The sequence below is a fragment of the Phytophthora parasitica genome (genome assembly GCF_000247585.1).
Source record: "Phytophthora parasitica INRA-310 unplaced genomic scaffold supercont2.24, whole genome shotgun sequence".
In the NCBI taxonomy this organism is placed as follows: Eukaryota; Oomycota; class Peronosporomycetes; order Peronosporales; family Peronosporaceae; genus Phytophthora; species Phytophthora nicotianae.
In genome coordinates, this window is record NW_008649010.1 from 726,044 (window position 1) to 746,421 (window position 20,378).

The 20,378-nt window shown below is 50.2% G+C and overlaps 12 protein-coding genes across 13 annotated transcripts in view; 9 read left to right on the plus strand and 3 right to left on the minus strand.

Moving 5' to 3' along the window:
• The first annotated feature begins 1,233 nt into the window (after positions 1-1,233).
• PPTG_11454 (TKL protein kinase) lies at positions 1,234-3,279 on the plus strand. Its single transcript, XM_008906778.1, has one exon. The coding sequence runs from the start codon at positions 1,291-1,293 to the stop codon at positions 3,127-3,129; it is 1,839 nt and encodes a 612-aa protein (XP_008905026.1). The 5' UTR covers positions 1,234-1,290; the 3' UTR covers positions 3,130-3,279.
• Positions 3,280-4,404: 1,125 nt separating this feature from the next.
• Positions 4,405-6,213, plus strand: PPTG_11455 (TKL/MLK/MLK protein kinase; the record flags this gene model as incomplete). The annotated part of the gene is made up of 1 exon (XM_008906779.1): positions 4,405-6,213. The coding sequence occupies one exon, from the start codon at positions 4,405-4,407 to the stop codon at positions 6,211-6,213; it is 1,809 nt and encodes a 602-aa protein (XP_008905027.1).
• A 209-nt stretch (positions 6,214-6,422) lies between these two features.
• PPTG_11456 lies at positions 6,423-8,341 on the plus strand. Of its 2 annotated transcripts, XM_008906781.1 has the most exons (2): positions 6,423-7,084; positions 7,109-8,341. In XM_008906781.1, exons 1-2 carry the CDS (start codon positions 6,437-6,439, stop codon positions 8,297-8,299), a joined length of 1,839 nt encoding a protein of 612 aa, XP_008905029.1. In that variant the 5' UTR covers positions 6,423-6,436; the 3' UTR covers positions 8,300-8,341. The 2 variants fall into 2 exon arrangements, with proteins under 2 accessions (XP_008905029.1, XP_008905028.1); XM_008906780.1 differs by having other exon boundaries at positions 6,423-8,341.
• Positions 8,342-8,377: 36 nt separating this feature from the next.
• Positions 8,378-10,596, plus strand: PPTG_11457 (hypothetical protein). Its single transcript, XM_008906782.1, has one exon. The coding sequence runs from the start codon at positions 8,418-8,420 to the stop codon at positions 9,648-9,650; it is 1,233 nt and encodes a 410-aa protein (XP_008905030.1). The 5' UTR covers positions 8,378-8,417; the 3' UTR covers positions 9,651-10,596.
• Positions 9,744-12,809, minus strand: PPTG_11458 (hypothetical protein; the record flags this gene model as incomplete). The annotated part of the gene is made up of 2 exons (XM_008906783.1): positions 9,744-10,701; positions 10,759-12,809. The coding sequence occupies 2 exons, from the start codon at positions 12,807-12,809 to the stop codon at positions 9,744-9,746; spliced, it is 3,009 nt and encodes a 1,002-aa protein (XP_008905031.1).
• A 182-nt stretch (positions 12,810-12,991) lies between these two features.
• Positions 12,992-14,071, plus strand: PPTG_11459 (hypothetical protein; the record flags this gene model as incomplete). Its single annotated transcript, XM_008906784.1, has 1 exon — positions 12,992-14,071. The coding sequence occupies one exon, from the start codon at positions 12,992-12,994 to the stop codon at positions 14,042-14,044; it is 1,053 nt and encodes a 350-aa protein (XP_008905032.1). The 3' UTR covers positions 14,045-14,071.
• On the minus strand, positions 13,568-14,353 carry PPTG_11460 (hypothetical protein). Its single transcript, XM_008906785.1, has one exon. The coding sequence runs from the start codon at positions 14,311-14,313 to the stop codon at positions 14,053-14,055; it is 261 nt and encodes an 86-aa protein (XP_008905033.1). The 5' UTR covers positions 14,314-14,353; the 3' UTR covers positions 13,568-14,052.
• Positions 14,354-14,379: 26 nt separating this feature from the next.
• Positions 14,380-14,712, plus strand: PPTG_22852 (hypothetical protein; the record flags this gene model as incomplete). Its single annotated transcript, XM_008906786.1, has 1 exon — positions 14,380-14,712. The coding sequence occupies exon 1, from the start codon at positions 14,398-14,400 to the stop codon at positions 14,710-14,712; it is 315 nt and encodes a 104-aa protein (XP_008905034.1). The 5' UTR covers positions 14,380-14,397.
• An 852-nt stretch (positions 14,713-15,564) lies between these two features.
• Positions 15,565-16,254, plus strand: PPTG_11461 (hypothetical protein; the record flags this gene model as incomplete). Its single annotated transcript, XM_008906787.1, has 1 exon — positions 15,565-16,254. One exon carries the CDS (start codon positions 15,565-15,567, stop codon positions 16,252-16,254), a length of 690 nt encoding a protein of 229 aa, XP_008905035.1.
• Positions 16,255-16,476: 222 nt separating this feature from the next.
• PPTG_11462 (branched-chain amino acid aminotransferase) lies at positions 16,477-17,837 on the plus strand. The gene has a single exon (XM_008906788.1). The coding sequence runs from the start codon at positions 16,524-16,526 to the stop codon at positions 17,694-17,696; it is 1,173 nt and encodes a 390-aa protein (XP_008905036.1). The 5' UTR covers positions 16,477-16,523; the 3' UTR covers positions 17,697-17,837.
• A 42-nt stretch (positions 17,838-17,879) lies between these two features.
• PPTG_11463 (hypothetical protein) lies at positions 17,880-18,419 on the minus strand (the record flags this gene model as incomplete). Its single annotated transcript, XM_008906789.1, has 1 exon — positions 17,880-18,419. One exon carries the CDS (start codon positions 18,417-18,419, stop codon positions 17,880-17,882), a length of 540 nt encoding a protein of 179 aa, XP_008905037.1.
• An 893-nt stretch (positions 18,420-19,312) lies between these two features.
• PPTG_22853 (hypothetical protein) overlaps positions 19,313-20,378 on the plus strand; it is a gene marked incomplete at its 5' end in the record, with an annotated part of 9,472 nt that continues 8,406 nt past the window's right edge. Inside the window, one exon of the mRNA XM_008906790.1 lies at positions 19,313-20,356. Coding sequence (XP_008905038.1) covers positions 19,313-20,356 — 1,044 coding nt within the window. The remainder of the gene's footprint in view (positions 20,357-20,378) is intronic.

A 20,378-nucleotide genomic window follows, 5' to 3' on the forward strand; every position in this document is an offset into this window, starting at 1 on the left:
ACTTTGAAAGTCAAAGTATTTCAGATTGCAAGAAGTCGAATCTTCAAAAAGCGTTGGTAGTTGCGTTGTTCTCTGGATATTAATATCCTGAGTTCTTACCAGGACCGCAGACCCTCGGTGAACCTGTACAAATGCATACTTAGGTTGATATCGTAGTTATGAAGTACTTACGGTATGATATGCGTACATCGCAATAAGTATGTAATAAAATGCGAAACCTTATCACAGATGCGTGAATGTTGACCAAGGTGGACAAGAACGACATTCAAGCAACGTATTGCGTAGGACCTGCCGTTGGAAGCTTAAAACTTAACCAGGTATTAACCCGTTACATTAACGATAAAACCGCCGTAAGGACTTACTTAAATACTGCTTGAGATGTCCTTAGGGCAGCTAAATCTCGATCAAGCTAAATACCTACTTCCCTGGTATGAACAATAAATGCACTGTATTTGCTCCTTCCTCGGCCTTTGTGCTACCTTCGTCTTCGTGGTGCCTTTGTTGTGACGCGCATGGTCCATGAAGAAGTGATTTGGCTACTTTAGCTTTTAGTGAAAAAGCCTTCACTACTAATGCAACCACTCTTAACTACCAAACGAACGCGCTCCCCACTAGCGCGTAATAAGCAATGGTCAATACTTCCCTAATTATCATTTTAGTAGTAGTAAAGTGGCCTTCTATTAGATTTTTTATGTTTTCGCAATAGAAGCCTTTTGGAAACATATAAGACGCGATTTGACGCCGTTCGTCTGTTCTATCACTCTTCTTGGTTGGTCTTGCTACTTAAACCGCTTCAGGTAGGCCTGAAGGATCCCTAATTGTCATTTGGACGGAGAAAACGCTGTTTAGTGTAAGGAAGCTCAATTCTGTCGGCAATATCCAGAGCTTTCTGGGCAACGCATGGCTATAGTTCAATTCAAAATGAACTTTATTAGCTTAGCATTGTTAACATGGTTTTGAGGACATTTTTTAAATGCTATCATAGGCTGTTCAGATGCGAGAATCTTTGGGTCGATAGCCTAGCACTCGTTTGACGTCTCCAAAAGTATAAAAGCATGCAAGCGAACGAGGGCGAGTAACTGTGTGCATCGACTTTTTTGCACTGGTTTGATGAATAAGTAAAAAAAATAAAGTCTAAATCTGGGCTAGAAAACGGGAATGGGTACGGATATCGCGAAACGTCTTCACTGGAAATACCACCTGACTCCACGCTTGGAATCACTTTGTCTTTCACACTGAGATCCAACAATCCCACCACCTCCCCGGACCTTGTAGCTGAGAAGTACTTCCATGCGTACTTGCCGCTTATCCGTGCTCTTTGTATGTGTACTAACACTACTAGTGATTCGAAGCACACCTGGACAGGCCCGCTCTGACATTGCCAAACAATTGTATGGAAACTTGGCCATCACTAAGCCTCCAACTCCTCTAAGCCTCAACTCGGCGCTCACAGATATCGTAGGGACAGTGGAAAATCTCACGAACTTCGATTATAATCTGCAACGCGCTTTGCTATGGAGCGCCGGGTGGGTACAAGCGAACCCTGAATATACTGACTCTATTTCCAGCTCGAATGATGCTACTCCGTATGTGCAAGTGTACGTCCATTGCGGCCAGGAGATGAGCGATATCTTCCTCTCCTCCCAGATATTTGAATCGACGGCATGCGAGCTCACAGTCAAGGAGTGTAAAAGCAACGTCATCAGCTTCACAGAGTCGACATGTGATCCAAGTTACGTTGAAACCAGAACTGCGTGTGCCACCAACCCTGAGCGTGGGTCTTGGAAATTCTCTCTCGAGCAGAAGAATGGACCAATTTGGTCCATAGACGGCCAAATTGACGGGACCTTCGACCCTCAGTTGTTCCAATACAATGACAGTGGCAGCAATACGACAATTTACATGTTGGCACAAAAGGGCTCCTGGAGTATGGACGACGACACGTGTCCAAACGGCGCTCAATTTATCGTACCATGTCGACAGATACCCGCTGATGATAATACGTGGTGCGAACCTGAAATCGAGGAAAATGTTCGATCTTGGGCGGAAACTGGAGTGTTTCCTACACGTGACGATGCAACCGATACAACTGATGCGACTGCAAGTTCCAGTGGGTCCAGCAAAGCTACAATAGTCGGGATTGTACTTGCAATCGCCGCAGTAGCTTTTGTCGCGGTTGTTGTCGTTCTTCGACGACGTCGTTCCCAAGCAAGTCAAGATCGAGGGCTTAAAGGGCAAACGGGCTTGTGGGAAGACGATATCATCACAGCAAACCGCATCCCGCGCGAGAAGGTCCGCGTTTTGAAGCTCATCAGCCGCGGTGCATTCGGTGAGGTGTATGCTGGAATCTACAACAACGACCAAGTTGCAATCAAGATGCTACTTCCAAGTACTCGCCGCGATATTCACCTTGTGAACGAGTTTCTGGCTGAAGCGAAATTAACAGCAAGCATGGAGCACCCTCGAATTGTAACGTGCATTGGTATTGCGTGGGATTCTCTTTCCGATTTGTGTGTAGTTCTAGAGTTCATGGAAGGTGGCGACCTGCGTACACTACTTGAGAGCTATAAGAGATCAAGCCACCTGGTCGGATTTGACTGCGAAAAGACAACTATTGCTCTACACGTGTGCCATGCGCTAACATATTTACATTCACTGGAACCTCCAATCATCCATCGGGACTTGAAGTCAAGAAATATTCTGCTGGACGAAATGCACGAAGCCAAGCTCACAGACTTCGGGATTTCGCGAGAGCGACTTGATCGAACTATGACTGCTGGTGTGGGGACATCGCTGTGGATGGCTCCCGAGGTGATGACGGGTGAAAAATACGACGATAAGGCGGACATCTTCTCGTTTGGAGTCGTGCTGAGTGAATTGGACACCCACAGTCTACCATACGCCCAGGCGAGACAGGAGATGCAGCTTTCACATGGGCGGCAAATGACGGACGCCACTCTTTTGCAAAAAGTGGCCATGGGAACTGTTACGGTAGAGTTTTCAGATGTAGGTCCGAAGTCCATGACAGATCTTGGCTGCGCTTGCATTTCGATAGACCCGACCTTGCGACCTAGTGCAGCTGAAGCTCTTTTCAAACTTCAGGTTATCCTGTCGAAGGAGCTAGTGTAAAATCTTTCTCCAAAAGTTGCAAGGCACGGGGCGGCTACGTGTCGTAGCGTTTACTACAAGTAATTCACAGAAAATCATATCATCCAGTGAATGAGCTGAAGGTTGGGACCATAATTTATGTTTAATGTAGAATATTGCATGGCTAGGAAGATGACTCACAGTCAAAACAAATGATTCCTTTCAATTGCGTTACGATATATGTGTAGTGCTAGAATTTTTGGAGAACGAACATTATTGAGTAGTTAACGAGCAACCATTAAATTTAATCGTTCTTCAGGTGCACCTGCTTAAACGCTTTGCGGTTTCCAGCGAACTACCTCGCTTGACAGCGTCAAAATAATCTGTTGAGCGAGTACATGAACCCATTAGCGAAATTTTTATAACGATGGGCGTTGGAAATCCAGGTGTGTGGCTTTGAAAATGACATTCGAAGTGCCAAGAAGGCATGCTCTCTCCGGTGCCTTTCTTTAGGTAAGCTGAATGTTTATATATCGGTGTGTGAAATACACGAGCAAAAGTGCAGACGCTGTTCATGGCTCAAGATTTTCGCTGGAACTATACAATCAATGAACTTAGATTAAACACACACCTATACATTGTGATGGCCTGTATCTCGATAATCCTCTTCTGGACAAGTTCAACGTGAATCGGGAGGGCGTCCGGGTGATAACCAAGTTTGCCATGCTCCTTAACTAAATCATTGCCTCCCATCTTTTCGAGATATGCATTTCTAACTACTGGTACGTATGAATCTCAAGTGTTAGTCCAGTGATCAGAAATCCATGCAAAAAGTAACATTTGAAATATGGTACTATACTATAGATGAATCGATGCAAAAACTACTCCTGTGAATTGCGTGAATAATCCAAAGGTTTAGATAAAGCAACTAAACACTGGCAGACGTAGTAGTAGATCATCGATCCTCATGGTATACAAACGTGAGATCCCTGTGAGATCCTCGTGTTTGGTAACGGACATTCTTTGTTCATCGCTGAACCCACATGTGTTCTCAGTTTTCTGAGAGCACAAATTATCGCTGCTCAAACAGCTCCCTAGCCGTTGAAAACTCCAGTATGAAAACTTGTTTTTGTCAATTGGGTATCTAAGGTCGTTTACGAAACGGCTATACTAAATATCAAGTGTATGGCGGTTCAGCGCCCGTCTCCGCCACTGGAGACATACATTAGTTCACTTTTTCTTTTTCCGTAAAGTCAACGTTCCCCCCACCACACGCACTCACTTTTCCGACCTTTTAACTGAGAAATCCAGGCTACTATGTGTACTCGCCGTTTACCCACACTCTTCCTGCGTTTCTTAGTATCGTTCGCGATTCGAATAGGTCCTGGACATGCTCTCTCTGGTATTGAGCAAATCGTCGATTTTAGCCAAGTCTCTCAACCTCCAACTCCTTCGACACTTAACTCGGCCCTCACTGATATTGTGGAAACAGTGGCCAACTTCGAGAGGCTCCCGCACGGCCTGCAGCGGGCTATACTTTGGAGCGCTGGATGGGTACAAGCAATTCCCCGTTCTGGACGCCCCACGGACGGCTCAGCTCACTACGTGCAGGCTTACGTAAAATGTGATGGCACCATGAACATGAACAGCGTTCTCCTGTCTTCTTCGATCTTCGATGATTCAACATCATGCAAACTTAATGAGAAGTGCAACAACAGCGCCATCGTCTTCACGGAGTCGACGTGTGATCCAAGTTACGTTGAATCCAGGGCAGCGTGTGCTGTCAGCCCTGAAAGTCAATCTTGGGAATTCACTCTTGAGCAAAAGAATGGCCCAATATGGTCCAAAGACAGCGACATTAACGGCAGCTTCGACCCTCAATTGTTCCAGTTCGACGGTAGTGACAGCAACGCAACAATCTACCTGTTGGCACAAACTAGTTCCTGGATTATGGACGACAACACGTGTCCAAACGAAGTGCAATTCATTGCACCATGTCGACAAGTATCTGGCTCCGAAGTTAGTGAGCATACCTGGTGCGAGCCTGAAATTGAGGATACATTACGGGCTATGGTACAAACACTCAAGAGTACATTTCCAGACACTGGTAACGATGAGTCACCGGACGGGCTAACGATCGTCGCGATTACCACTATGTGTATCTTTCTGCTGTGCATAATAACCTTGGGATTCATTGCTATTCGTCGGCTCCGCTTCAGAGCTGATCAAGGTCAAACTGGTTTGTGGGACGATGACATCATCACAGCGAATCGCCTGCCACGAGAAAAAGTCCGTATTCTCACGCTTATCAGTCACGGAGCCTTCGGTGAGGTATATGCTGGGATCTACAATAACGAGCAAGTCGCGGTCAAGATGCTACTACCGAGCACCCGTCGGGACATGAAACTTGTGAACGGGTTTTTGATTGAGGCAAAATTGACAGCTACTATGGACCACCCTCGTATCGTCACATTCATTGGTATCGCGTGGGACTCCCTTTCCGATCTGTGCGTGGTAATGGAATTCATGGAGGGTGGAGACTTACGCACGCTCTTGACCAACTATAAGCAAAAGCAACATCCTGTTGGGTTTGATCGTGAGAAGGTCACTATCGCACTACACGTGTGCCACGCGCTTACATATTTGCATTCCTTGGAACCTCCACTCATCCATCGGGACTTGAAGTCAAGAAACATTTTGCTGAACGACATGCACGAAGCCAAACTAACAGACTTCGGGATTTCGCGAGAGCGACTTGATCGAACTATGACTGCTGGTGCGGGAACATCGCTGTGGATGGCTCCGGAGGTGATGACGGGCGAACATTACGACACTAAAGCGGATATCTTCTCGTTTGGAGTCGTGCTGAGTGAATTGGACACCCACACTCTACCATACGCCCAGGCGAGACAGGAGATGCAGCTGTCACATGGGCGACAAATGACGGACGCCACTCTTCTGCAAAAAGTGGCCATGGGAAATGTTACGGTAGAGTTTTCAGATGTAGGTCCGAAGTCACTGACAGATCTTGGCTGCGCTTGCATATCGGTAGACCCGACCTTGCGACCTAGTGCAGCTGAAGTTCTGTTCAAGCTTCAGGTTATCCTGTCGAAGGAGCTAGCGTAATAAACTATCTCCTGAACTACGAAGTCGCCGCGGTGGTACTATGGTGCATGTAGAAGTGTAATATGTGAAATCTCTGCATACTTTTCCACTACGAATCTCCTGTCCTTGGCCAGGAAAAACCATCACTCTACATAATCTACCCTCATATCGCAATCAATCCTCTTATTCTGCAACTCAATCCATTCAATACAAACTTTCATTCAAAAATACTCCCAACACGACGATGGAGGCTAAAGCAGCGCTGCCGCAGCTGGATGAGGCCATCGCGTTCCTGCAAGCGGAGATCGCGGCCCTCCGCGCCGGAGAGAAAGACGCAACCCTCCCAGCACTTGCAGTAGCCGTGGCAGCGGGTGAAGCGTCTCTTCCAGAGCCTCAATTTGCGCCGCTGTTGGCAGTTTGGACTCCTGCCACGTCCACGTTCTCTACGGAGTTAGCGGCGCTCGTTGACCAGTTTGAGGCTGCCAGAAGGCGAGAGGAGGAGAAAGCGCACAGTAAAGAAGACAAAGACGTGAAGTTGCCTGTTCACTCAGCCCTGCAGCGAGTGAGGAGCCAGAGGAAGAGACCGAGGACGAGACCCAGACGGAGATTCGAAGATCCAGACGAGGGAGACGCCTCGCAGTCTGCAAGCGATGGCACGCCCACACCCTCCCCTAGAGCAGACGTTGTGGCTCCTGTGGATGTTGCTGAAGTGAAGAAAGAGGAGAAGAAGGAGGAGAAGGAGGAAAAAATGGAGCAGGAGAAAGCTGATGTTGTGATGGAGGAGACCGAGGCTCACGCTGAGGAGAAGGATGTGGAAATGACTGCTGAAGAGAAGAAAGTTGATGAGAAGGTGGAGGACAACGAGAAGAATGACGAGAAGAATGACGAGAAGGTTGAACAGAAGGTTGAACGGAAGGTTGAAGAGAAGGTTGAAGAGACGGTTGTTGAGGAGAAGAATCCTGAAAAGGAGGAGGCGGAGGCTGCGCTGGCGAGTCTGAAGGCTCTGAGGAAGAGTATGTTACTGGACGTATTGTCCAAGATCGTGTCGGTGGCAAAGAGTAAGGACGTAAATCCATGCATGTTCTCCAAGAGTGAAGACGAGAAGGATGCAGATAAAACCGAGGAACAAGTGGATTTAGAGAAGATCCAGGACCGTGTCGCAAGAGGAGAAGTGTGCGAGTGGGCGCAGTTCGCAGAGCAGGTTTATTTGTTCTGTCAACATGTGGTGACGGACGCGGAGCAGCGAGAGCAACCGGAAGCGAGACGCAAAGGCGTCGAGTTGTTGCACTTTGCTAGGACTCTCACCGAGACGCTACGCAAAGCTAGTGTCAAGAAAGAGGCGATTTTATTGCAGAAGATTCGAGACGCAGAGGAAGAAGCCGCTGCTCGTAAAGAGGAGGCGGCTCGTAAAGAGGAGGCGGCTCGTAAAGAACAGGAGCAAACCAAGGAGGAAGAAGAGAAGAATTGTGACGATAAAGAGGATAAAAGCGATGGAAACGACAAGGATGCGGAGAAACCTACAGCAGACAAGGAATCAAAGACGGTTGAGACCAAGGACTCGAGTGAGAAGGCGCTTAATGTCGAAGCTTCTGGCCCTCCACCTCTTACACCGGCGCGAGCATCAACGCGGATCCGAAAGCGCACGAGTATTAGCAGTGACGGTCCTGGCTCGGCAGCCCCATCGCCGTTGCGCAAACGTACACGCGGTGCGTCAGTTTCTGCGAGTGAAGACGTGAGTGGCTCAGAGAGTCACGAGGCTTCTGCGTCTGAAGCTGACAGCAAGTCTGGAGGACGCACGAAGGCGTCCAAGACGCCAGCAAAGCGCGCACCTGCACGTCGACGACGTCCGTCTCTGCCAGCAACAAGGACGAGTTCGCGTCAACAGAAACGCAGGGCAGCGGCCGCTGCTGCTGCTGTTATTGAGACGGGGGACGAGGAGGAACACAGTGGAGGAGAGACCTTGCTCTCAGTCGACGATGATGCTGAAAAGGAGAACGATGAAGCAGAAGAAACGGGAGAAGAAGAGCATGAAGAAGAACAGACTCCTAAGAAGAAGAAAGCTGCGCCGAAGTCGAGATCTAGGAAGAAAAGTAGCCGCAAGAGGTAACCATGGCTACACTTTAATCAAACTTAGTTTTGATTGGCTAAAAACTTGTCCAATTTCGATGGTCGACCACAAATTGATCAGCATCTGACCCCCTTCGTCCACCACGCTCTCCTCCATCATGGCTACCAGCAAGCGCAGCGTCGTGCTGCACTTCGACCTGAACCGTACCGTCCTCATGTCGGACGCTGCAGGTGGTCGCACTATGGAGAACACGGTGGATTATCTCCTGTCCGAGTGTACGTGGGGCTACGTGAACCCCAGCAGTCCATCCGAGTGGATCTGTGTCTCGAACGCGTCGTCTATTGAGCCCCCAGCGGCTGAATCCAATGGACACAAGCTCATAACCTACAAGCAGTTCGTGGACGACGCCCACCCGTACCAGAGTCTGGCTACAGCTCAGGGCAGTGACATCGACGAGATTAAAGCCGTGAATAAAGCAGCCAAGAAGAAGCGCACAGCGTTACAATCAGCTTTCACAGGTGGGGACAACGCACCTGGTCGTCGCGTGCGTGATTCCTTTAAAGAGGTGATGGAGAAGCTGCATTTCCCTATGGGAGAGCAGCGAGAAGCAGCCAAGCAATTGGCAGCAACGATGCCCAAGTCTCGACTCCAGGAGGCCTGGAGTGAAGGTCGCTACTACCTGTTACCATCATTCTTGCAGTTCTTGTCGTACTTGGCGTCTCCTAAAGTGACAGACAAAGAGATGGACGTGAAGCTCGTGTTTCGCACCTTTGGTGATGACATTGTAGAGGTCGCGAAGGAGCTGGATCTCCTCGTGGACGGACAACACCCCGTGGGTCTACCTGCCCTACCGGAGCGGTTCCGACTCAAGCTGGAGCCCAGTGCACGTCGTATCGGCACGTTCTATCGCGACGGATTTGAGACTGACGGCACGGCGTTGGCAGTGGGAACGCTCACCAAGGTGCCGTTCTCGTCCAAGCTGGCGGAGGAAGGGGCCAGTGCTCCCAACAACTTCTACGCGGCTTCGGAGCCGGAAGTTAAGGTGATGCGCGGCTTCCAGTCTATTCAAGAGACTCTGGGTGGTATGCTGCAGGGTGCTAGTACGCTGGCTCTTCGTGACTACTGGGAGTGGTGGAGTGCTCATGCTGAGGACGGGCAGTACGGGAAGTTGCTATTGGTTGATGAAGAGAAGGATGACGTTAGTGTCTTCTTTGACGACCACATTGAGGCTCATCACTCTCACATTGTGGATGTGCGTGACGTTCGCTCGGGTGCCCCTGTGGCCTTCGAAAAGAGCCGCGGTAAGTACCTCCAACGAGTGGAGCCCTTCGCAGCCATCACGGACCCGAACTACTTCACCTCGCTGTTCGAAAACTACGTGACCAAGTAGAGCAACTGGATGAGGTTAGATGATGGTTTTGAACGCTATTCAACCCCTACAGTTCTATTGGAAGTGTAGTTTTAACGTGTGTTTATTCTGCTCTTACACATCCAAGATATACGCCAGCAATTCCGGTGACTGCTGTCGTAGTGAGATGGCAAACATGACTGCCATCGCTGATCCGACCAACCACGTGATCGACACTGCGAGGTGGAAAGCCAAAGCGTTCAACGCCACTGAACTCCCATTGGACTCCTTGACCACACGACGTAGAGCTACGTCAATGTAGATTGCAACTGCAGCGGCTGCAAAGTGGACGATGATGTGGCGGTAGATGCGCAGGATACTCAGCTTACAGATGCCAAGTTGGTCCTGACGTTGTTCCACCTTGGTCACCAACGCTTCACGTTGTGCTTGTAGACCGAATTCTCCACGTTCCGCGAGATCCAGTACGTCCTCCGATACTTCATCTCGTGACGTTCGTTGTCGCTCCAATCGAGTCTCAGAGAATCGACCAGCTGCAGCCCCCACGTTGTATACGCAGTAGATGAACCAGAGCGACAAGACCAGTAGAAGCACCGATAGATCGGTGTTGGTGGACATCTCCAGTGTCCTGTCACTCAGTATCTCGGTCTTCTGAACGTAGTAAAACGTGTGCAGTGCTGCTCCACCTACAGCACAGAGTAGCGCTGTCACTGCGATAGATGGTAGTAAGAACACCAGGCGTCGAATGAAGTTCGTGCCACTGGTTGGGAACGCGAAGAGCAGCAGGTGGAAAGTCACGCCTCGAAAGAGATTGAAGGTGGTCTTGGCCGCAAGAGAGATCAGAAGTTGAACGGAGTTCGAGTAGCTAGAATGAATCGCGAAAGGGTTAATACTCAATGCGAGCTCGTCGAAGCTCAACGTTTTGTCGTTTAGCAGACAGTAGTAGTCGAACCGATTCAACAATGAAGCGTAGTTGACTAGTGTCATGAACGTCACGATGAGAGCCCAACCCATTGCAACTGCTAGATGTCGTCGCATCACACGTTCTTGTTGGTATTCTTTCAAGTCAATGAAGCTGAACAAAAAACAACGTTAGATAAGCAGGAAACAACATTTAAAGAGTCTAACGTACTCATCTTGTAGTGCTGACAACTTGGATCGTAAGCACCGCAGCACCAAGAGAGCACAACCCGCAGTTAAGACAGCCTTCGATACTAACAAAGCCATGAGCCACGCGCGATCGGTAGCCATCACATCGGAAGAAATCAACAAATAATCTGACGACGATGCATTCTGCAGTGCTGGATGATGACAGAGAGTCCAATCCACCTGCTGACTTGTGTACATTGCGGTCATGTGCTCTTGGTTTTGCAGTAAATCTGGCGCCGTGTCTTCGTGCAATGTCAGCATTTCATCCATCTCGACCATGAAGCCAAAGAAAAACCAAGTGTAGACGAATAGTTCGGCTGCTAAATTCAAGTAGTACCCCAAAAGTTCCAGCCACGTGCTACTTAACGGAGCCGTAAACGCTGGTTTACCATCGACCATCAGAGCGTGAGTGCAAACTTCAGCGAAAACATCATTGTTGCCGCCGTTGATGCGAACCGCAACTTTCTCGTCTCGATGGATCCATGCCACCTCGCCGTCTAACTTGGATACTTCTTTGCACGGACCTTCAACGATCATTTCCACCTCGGTACCAATTCGCAAGCGACGTAGTGATAACCGAACACGATCACTTGGCACGTTTTTCTCCTTTCGACCGTCTTCGTATCGGATTGTGTACGTCTTGTCCATCTCGTTAGAACTCACTACTGTTCCGAGGAAAACTCTGGCTCCATTGGACACTTCCACGGCACTTCCAACCTTAAACATACCGGCAGGTAGTTGAATAGTTGGAAGCGATAAACCATCCAGAACACCGTCCATCATTCCGCTGAACGGCATCCGAAAGAACCGAGCTTGGATGTCGGAGTTCTTGACTTCTTCCCGCTTACAGTCACCGTTTGGTCCGTAGTATTCCACGATACAGCAAGCGTTCGCCTTGGCCTTCACGATGACTCCACCTTTCCACCCACTACGTCCTGTTTTCTCTTCAGTCCGACGAAAGCGGACATTCATTCCTCTTCGAAGTATAGGCGCGGAAAACAGTGAAAAAGTTGGTAAATTCGGCATACCGTTCCAGCTCGGAAGGGTGTAATCAAGCCACGGAACAGCTCGTAGCTTCCCAACTGATAGCTGTTTAATCATTGTTCCATCCAGTAAATCCTCCACTTCGTAGAGTGTCCTGCCACTGGTCTTGGATACTTTGAGTACAATTCCTTTCCGCTCCATGCCGTCTTTTGTGCGATAATACACATGCGTGTTCAGCTGAAATGGCACAAAATTTCGGTTCGTCCCGCCAAAAAAGCGACCAAATGAGCTGGCGGGCCGAACGACGTCGAGAGGGATACGCCTCGAGACTCTTCCAGCGTCACTTTCATGCTCCACGTCGCACATTTGTTGCTCCCGGTTGAGCATTTTGATCCGTCCACGACGAATACGCCCGCTTTTATCTTCGAACTCGACCAATTGATTCACTCGCAACTGGGGGAATCCTGCTCCACCGCTCCGTCGGCCTTGCCGTAGAGGACCGACGCTATCGTCACTTTCATCTTCACTCGTGACCAACTCGCGCTTACTTCTACCGCCTCTGGTTCTAGACCTCCTTTTCCTCATAGCACGCTCCTCATCTTCATCCTCGCTGTCTACTTCAGCATCCACACTTTTCTTCCTACTCGGTGTCTTGGTGACTCGGATATCTCTCCTCTCGACATTCCTGACCACTTCATCTCCTTCGAGCGCAATGTCGTATCTACCATTGCTGCGGAGCCTGCGAATTTGACCGTCGCTCCATTCCCCCTTCTCGTTCTTGAACTGCACTGCTGTGTCGACTTGAAGCTCGTCGTCCTTGTCTAAATTACGACTCCTCGCGTTCCCATCATCGGCGGACTGGATACGGTCTTTCGGTACGTTCTTCTCCATTTTTCCCGTCTCGTTGTACTCAACCACGTAGTCACCATTCCGGTGCTGGCGAACAATGGTTGCGTCAAGTAAATCTCCATCTTCGTCGCGCACAAGCACAGCTGCTCCGTCTTTGAATGTCTTGCGGTCAATCCCAGTTCCATCACCTTCCGAGTCCATCGTCTTCGACTAGTTTCACGCTATGTGAGGTTGAATTCGATGCAGTATTCGTCTCATTTCCATCGCCACTATTTATGGCGAACAAGCAACAATACTTAAAAACTACTTAACCGCTCAACAACGCAGCAGAAATAGGCGTCACCGCAGAACAACAAACTTCTAGTGACCTGTAATCTGTGAAAATGGGGGGATTCACATCGCACGAGTTGTTGGCTTATCAAGAGCGGGAAGCTTCCTCCGAAACGGACTATCGAGGATCACTGCGGATGCTCACGGGTATGCTAACACGGCAGCATGCCGCAAAGAAACACCGTGGTAAACTGCTTGTATTGGGACTGGATGGTGCCGGCAAGTCGACGCTAGTAAACCATCTTTCACGAATCTCCATCGGCGAAGACATGAGTATTTACACTAACAAAGGTATTGAGTTGCCTTCCTACTTGTACCCGGATCCGACGCGGACACTACAGACTGCAAGTTATCGAGTGGATAATAGCGACAGATATTTGCTGCTTGTTGATCTACCCGGTCGTCGTACATGTCGAGCTAAATGGTACAGCGCCACCAACGACTTGTCTACTTTCAGTGACAACAGCAACAACCTCAACAACGTTGCTCCTACTGCAGTTGCCAACAATTTCCAAGCTTCTCTTCCTATTGTCGCCGTGCTGTTCGTTGTCGATGTATCGGACAGCCCTCGTTTCCCTATCGTCGCCACGGAACTCGTCCGCTTACTCAAACACAAATCTATGCACAAATTCCTGGCGAATACACAAATTTTCCTCGTATTCAACAAAATCGACCAATTTTTACCTTCACTACCGTCTGAAACCCCAGAAGAACCGGAATCCAAAGAGTACCAGCAACTTCTTAACAAACACAAACAACAGCAACGTGCTATGATACGTGAAGCCCGTCGAGAGCTCCGGAAATGTGTCGACTATGAGCTGAAAATGGATCAACGACGTCATCCCGTTAACGTGGGAGCTTCAACTGCAGCCGCGTCGTCTAAATCAAAGTCCCTATTCTTTGCAGCCCCTGCTGCTGTGGCTGCTGAGCTGGGACCCGCAAGTAATCAAGGGAGGCGTAATAGCGCTTCAACTGCTGCTAATTCCTCGGCTGTGTCCTCACTCTTCACGAATGTCGTTGAGTGTTGTGCCCAAGACCGAGACAGCGTCCGTGCGATGTGTGGTTGGCTCAATGAGGAGCTTAAGAAGGGTCCTACCACATATTAATCGTTTTTTTATTCGTCATCTGATTCATCATAGTCGTCATCTTCTTCTTCGGGCGGGAACTTCTTGTTCTTGTCGAGTTTGATCTTTTCTTCTTCTTTCAATATTTCTTCCTCTAAAGCACGTAAAAGCTCTACCTCTGCATCAGGGAGAGCTGCGGGTTTCTTGACTGGACATGTGTCGGTTCGTTTTCGCTTGGAAGGTTGGTGGTCCAGTGCCTTGCCGACACGAGGAGGCGAACTCGATGCGCGCTTCTTGTCCGCCATCGGCATTCTGTGATTGGTTGAAAAGTTTCGAAGAAGGGCTACATTCGCAAAAAAAAAAAAAATGAGAATATAGCCATTTCCGAAAAAGATATGGTCTTCTGGAAGCTAACGCTACCCTTTCAAGGTCTACTTGGACAGCCGAGGATTGGAACATCCCACGATGTAATCATGGTGCACCAAGTCGCGGTCGTAGAAGAAAACGGGGACCTCGCCGTACTTGTTGGCACGATGGATAGTTCAGAAGCATTGGTGACGATTCGTCACCGACGAAAGTTGAGCACCAGCATGGTGAGCAACCTCCGCATCTACCACTATATTGGCGACCAGTTTGTGGCCACTGCAGCTGCTATTTACAATGACACTACACTGTATCGTGTGGTCATTGACCACTGGTCAAGGAGCTAGATGCTTTGGCATTCCACCTCTCTTGTGTCGATCACGTGGTTGATTGGATCGGCAATGACAACCATGTTTGCCATTTCAGCAGTCACCCGAATTACTGGCGTATATGTTGGATGCGTGAATGTTTGCTGCATAGCGAAGAGAGCTGCTAGTGACCACAAGAATCGCACGAATTGTTCTGATGACCGTAAGTACCTCTAACCAGCTCATCTAATCAATTTGACATGGCTACAACTGTTGAGTCCTTCCGGCATACGAACTGCGAATTGCATTGTATGCAGATGATGAACCTGTACGTGTAGCATCGCTTACGTATAGTGGCAAGACAAAGGAATAACACACTTTACACTAACAAACTTGAATGTGCAATATGCAACACCTCGTTTAAGTATACATGTCAAAACTGCATCGCATCAACTTGTTTTGATGCAGTCAGATACGTACAAAAAACAGCCTGGCTAAAGTTTAACAACACGCTGAAATGTACTGAGAAGATCAAAGTCTGCCGCATTACCTAGAATAGGTTTGCTATTTTGAATCATGGTCTGACTGAGGCTGCGGTGACTACAAAGTCTGGAAGCGAAACTCCTCGGTGTTTGGCATCGCACACTCGTTGCGGGCAAGTATAGGTCAAAAGCCTCTAATCTTAGCAACCTGTCTGGCACTGAAAGCCTGGTCTGAATACCACGGCCATCACGGCCTGGCCACCTATTTCTGTGACTCTTTCAACAGCCATGAGATGATCCCGCAGTGATGGCGAATTGACATGAGAAGGGAGGCGGGAACCACTTCGTTTTCCATTCGTCGTTTTGCTACCAAAACCGCTACAGTACAGACTGGTTCGAGACCATAGCTATGGGTGGAGCTGCATCGATTGAGAACACGCCGTACGATGAGGCCAAGTTCCTCCAGTCGAAGGCTATCATGGAGTCGACCGCGGACGATGCCGAGAAGTTTTCCAAGCTCAAGTCCATCTGGACTGACGGTCCCCCAGTTGATTCCTCAGATGCCCGCCACAAGAGCGCGAAAGAGATACCACCTGCTGATGTTGGTGCTCATGAAAGCCACAAGGAAGAGCCTCAAAAGGACGAAGCTCACAAGGGGGCATCTCACAAGGACGAGCACCATGAAAACGGTGAACACCACTGTCACAAGGAAGAACATCATCACAAAGATGGCGAGCACCATGCTCACAAAGAGGGAGAGCACCACGCCCATAAAGAAGGAGATCACCACGCCCATAAAGAAGGAGACCACCACGCCCACAAAGATGGAGACCACCACGTTCATAGCGATGGAGATCACCATGCTCACAAAAACGAAGAGCACCACCAGAAGCATGTTGAGCACCACGAGCACAAGGGAGACGAAGAACACAAGGAAAGCGACCACACCCACAAGGTGGAGTCTCATCCTGCAAAGGAGGATGGTCTTGCGGAGGCACCTAAGGACTCCTCCAAGGCCCCTTCAGGTTCAGCATCTACGGGCCAGCTTCCCTCTGCTCCCTCTGAGCACGTCAGCGAGAAAGTATCAAAGGAGGTGTAGTTTCCGCCACAAGAAACAACAAGTTGGAGCCGAATGAAGTGCTCCAAACACAAGTTAATTTTAAACAAACTATATTGATACAAGTTATATATTGGCAGTACACCTGACACTCCTCAAATTGTTTGCGCATCTCTCATTCCCAGCTCGCAAAACTCTTCACCTTACAAATTTCCACATATTTGACATCTCCACTAAGTATCCCATTTATCTGCCACAGCTGCAATGTGTCATTCCCAAATTCATCTCCTCGCGCCCAAGCACTTCCAGTTATGCTCGCCCGTGGTGCCAAGACTCTGGGCCGGATGACGTCTTCACGCGCAGCCGCCTTCTCCACAGGCGCCGACATCTCGTACGCCAACCTGCAGGTCGAGCGCACCTCGAACCCCAAGCCCAAACTCCCGAAGGAGCAGCTTAAATTCGGCAAGACGTTCACGGACCACATGCTCGAGGTGGACTGGGAACTGGGCAAAGGCTGGGGCAGCCCCGTGATCCACCCGTACGGCCCTATGGCCCTAGATCCGGCCAGCGCCGTGCTGCACTACGCACTCGAATGCTTCGAAGGCATGAAGGCGTACGTGGACGCCGACGGCCAGATCCGTCTCTTCCGTCCGGACATGAACATGAAGCGCCTCAATAACTCCATGAAGCGTCTGTTGCTGCCGGAATTCGACGGTGACGAGCTCACTAAGTGCTTGGAAGAGCTCATCCGCCTGGACAAGGACTGGGTTCCCAAGGGCGAGGGCTACTCGCTGTACATTCGTCCCACGGGCATCAGTACCCAGGCATCCATCGGTGTGGGTGCCAGCGAGAAGGCCAAGCTTTTCATCATCCTCTCGCCTGTGGGTCCGTACTACCCCGAGGGCTTCAACCCCGTGAAGCTCTGCGCTAACGACCGCTACATCCGTGCGTGGCCTGGTGGCACCGGTGGTTTCAAGGTCGGTGCGAACTACGCCCCCGGTATTCTGCCCCAGTTCGACGCCCAAGAGCAGGGTTACTCGCAGAATCTGTGGATCTTCGGCCCTGATCACGAGATCACCGAGGTCGGTACTATGAACCTGTTCATCCACTGGATCAATGAGCAGGGCGAGAAGGAGCTGATCACGCCCCCGCTTACCCGTGGTGACATCCTGCCCGGTATCACGCGCGACTCGATCCTGCACCTCACACGCGAGTGGAACGAGTTCAAGGTCACGGAGGGCAACATCAACATGAAGCAGCTGCAGAAGGCCAGCAAGGAAGGACGCATCATTGAGATCTTCGGCTCTGGCACGGCCGCCGTGGTGTCCCCCGTGTCCACCATCAACTACATGGACGAGGACCTGGCCATCCCGCTGGACGGCACGGACGGCAAGGCTGGCAAGCTAGCCGAGCGCGTGTGGAAGGAGCTGTCCGACATCCAGTACGGCCGTCGCGAGCACCCGTGGTCGATCGTTGTGGACTAAGCTTTAGAGCAGTGACAGAGGATGTTGAGATACTAAAGACGTTGTGGTTGGTAGGATTGTCGAGACACTGCGAATGGAGACGCGTTGTGAGAGTAAGTATCAATGCGACTCTTTTTGCTTACATTGGTGCGATGTTCTGCTATGCTAGCGGCTTGTGAGTTGTCGTATATGATGATTAGGTAGTTACACCGTTCGGCGTCTGCGTTTGGGTCGCTTCTTCGCTTCATGTGTGTCCTGCTGGGCATCTTCGTGGTTGGAGATGTTGCTTGCAGTATTGCTGGTTGGAAGCTCCTGTTTGTGTCGCTTTTTCTGGTCGAATACTCGTTGGTTGCGTACCGAAAGCTGTCGATGGTATTCGCAGAAGCTGTGCATCGATCCGTTCTTCTTGAGTGTGCGAGGTTTGGAACATTTTCCGTGACGGTAGCGGCATTGAAATTCGAGTGGTAATGCGTCCGATTCTGCTTGAGCGTCAAGACTGTCAAAGGCCGTCATGATTTCGTTGGAAAGTGTGGTGTCGGTATTGGAAACGTCTTCAGTATTGACGTCGTTCTGCTGCGTCTCGTTCAACGCGCTGATGGGTGGAAGTCCTCCCAGTGTCATCGAAGCGTCAACTGGTATGGCCTCGGAGGTTGCTTGACTGCTGGAAGCGTCCGGAAACACCGATCTGAAGCTTGGCAACGTCCATTCGTCTCGAAGACGAAGCTTCTTGAGCTGGAACTCCATGGTGGTGATTGACAAATGAAGTTGTGTGGAGAATAAGAAACTGGATCATGTAGACGAACACTTGGTGTTTGTATACACGACTTCAACTTGAGCGTCTGTGATATCGAGAAAGCCGGCTGACCTTCAGCTGCTGTGAATTTCTACCGCGGATTGCCGTGCTTCGGAAGCTTCGGCTGAAGGCAAGGCAGGCCTCAATTGTGCGTTCTATAGCTTTTCTTGCATCTAGCACTCGACACGCCATGTCCAAGCGATCTATCTTGCTGCAATGACATTGCAAAGAAGTGATGTTGGAGCTCGAACAGCTTTTCAAGAGGAACCGCAGCAGGTTCTGCTACAAGTGTTTGGTTTGTGACGAACGAGACTATGCCCAAAGCTTTTGGCAAAAGGCTCCAAGTTGAAGTGACCCTGGTTGCGAAACAGAGTACCGAGGAAGATTCCAGTTGCCATAGTCATGAAAATGGAGTGTCTGCCAGTGATCTTCGTTCTGCTGATGCACGTGCCCCACCGTATCTTTGTCAGCGGATCGTGCGGTTAAAAACAATTCTCGAAAGGCGCGAGTGAATCTAATTGCCACGGAGTGCCTCTTCAACTTCTTAAGGCGATCTTCCCTCATGTCCGTCCATTTAGTCTCCTGCGTCGGGTCAAGCGGATCTCCCGACCCTTTGCGCTTTAGATCGTCGATATGCGGTTATCATGGTCCAAGCACACGACTCTCTCCATGCAATGCCGAGATCTTCACCACAGTCTCATCCCAGGGATCTTTCCAAAGCGATGACCATGAGCCGAGTCGAAGCTCGTTGGTCTCAATCACTTCACAACTTTCCACGGCAACGAAGCATCGTCCAAACCTGAGCTTGCTAGTCACTGAGTGAGCTCCACCCTTTCAAGCGGACATGAAGTCTCCGACCAACTACGGGAGTGAGAATGAAGAAGCGCACTTTATCCGGCGCGTGGCGGCACCTGACCGCCCCAACAACAAGCGACGTCAGAAGAAGCGTCTGGCCATCGCTGGAGCCACGCTCGGGCTGCTGGCTGCATCGGCCGGTGTGGGCTACACGGCCATGAAGAACGCCGGCTCGACTTCCGCTGTCAAGACGGCCAACCTCAAGGCCGATATGTCCAACGAGGCCAAGGCGTTCATCTCCAAGCTGGGCGACGCCTTCCACCCGGACTTTGAACGGATCGACCAAGACCACGACGGCAAACTGTCCAAGAAAGAGGTCATCGCTGATCTGACCCAGAAGGAGATGGTCGATGTCGACAGGGTCAAGGCCTCTGATCTCCCCGAGGACATTAAGAAGAACGTGGTGGCGCTCTTGGAGGGCAAGCTCAAGAGCGACAGCGACTGCACCAGACAGGCGCTGGATCAACGTCAAGCTGCAGTGACCCGAGCGGATCACGAGATCTTCTACTATCTGTTGGACGTCTTCTGCCCCCGAGTTACCATTGCGGTCACCCCTCCGGATCAGGAGGAGGAAGAAATTCCGACCGAGAACCAGCAAACTGTCGAGATCCCGACGCCCGATGGAGGTACGACTGAGGTCATTATTGTCGGGGAACCTGAAGACGGGAAGCAAACCATTGCTATTCCGGATGAAGAAGGTGGCTACACTACGACGGAGGTGCGCTCAATTGAGACTCCGACGGGTGAGCAGAAGATCCTGATTCCGAACGCTGAAGGCGACATCACCCCCGTCGTGGTGCCTGAAATGCCCACCGAGGTGACTGAGTCGACGGAAAACACTCAAGTTGTGGACGTCGTGACTTCCACCGGTGAGACGGAGCAGGTGATCATCGTTGGTGAACCGGAAAATGGCAAGCAGACTGTGCAGATTCCGGACAACGAAGGTGGCTACACAGAAAAGGAGGCCAAGGTGGTGGAGACGTCCGAAGGCGAGCAGCTCATGGTCGAGACAACGGATGGGGACATTATTCGAGTTCCTGTTCCAGAGCCGATCG

Coding starts and splice junctions, on each gene's coding strand:
- PPTG_11456 (XM_008906780.1), top strand. CDS start 6,437: ATGGAGGCTAAAGCAGCGCTGCCGCAGCTGGATGAGGCCATCGCGTTC.
- PPTG_11460 (XM_008906785.1), bottom strand. CDS start 14,313: ATGCCGATGGCGGACAAGAAGCGCGCATCGAGTTCGCCTCCTCGTGTC.
- PPTG_11462 (XM_008906788.1), top strand. CDS start 16,524: ATGCTCGCCCGTGGTGCCAAGACTCTGGGCCGGATGACGTCTTCACGC.
- PPTG_11457 (XM_008906782.1), top strand. CDS start 8,418: ATGGCTACCAGCAAGCGCAGCGTCGTGCTGCACTTCGACCTGAACCGT.
- PPTG_11454 (XM_008906778.1), top strand. CDS start 1,291: ATGCGTACTTGCCGCTTATCCGTGCTCTTTGTATGTGTACTAACACTA.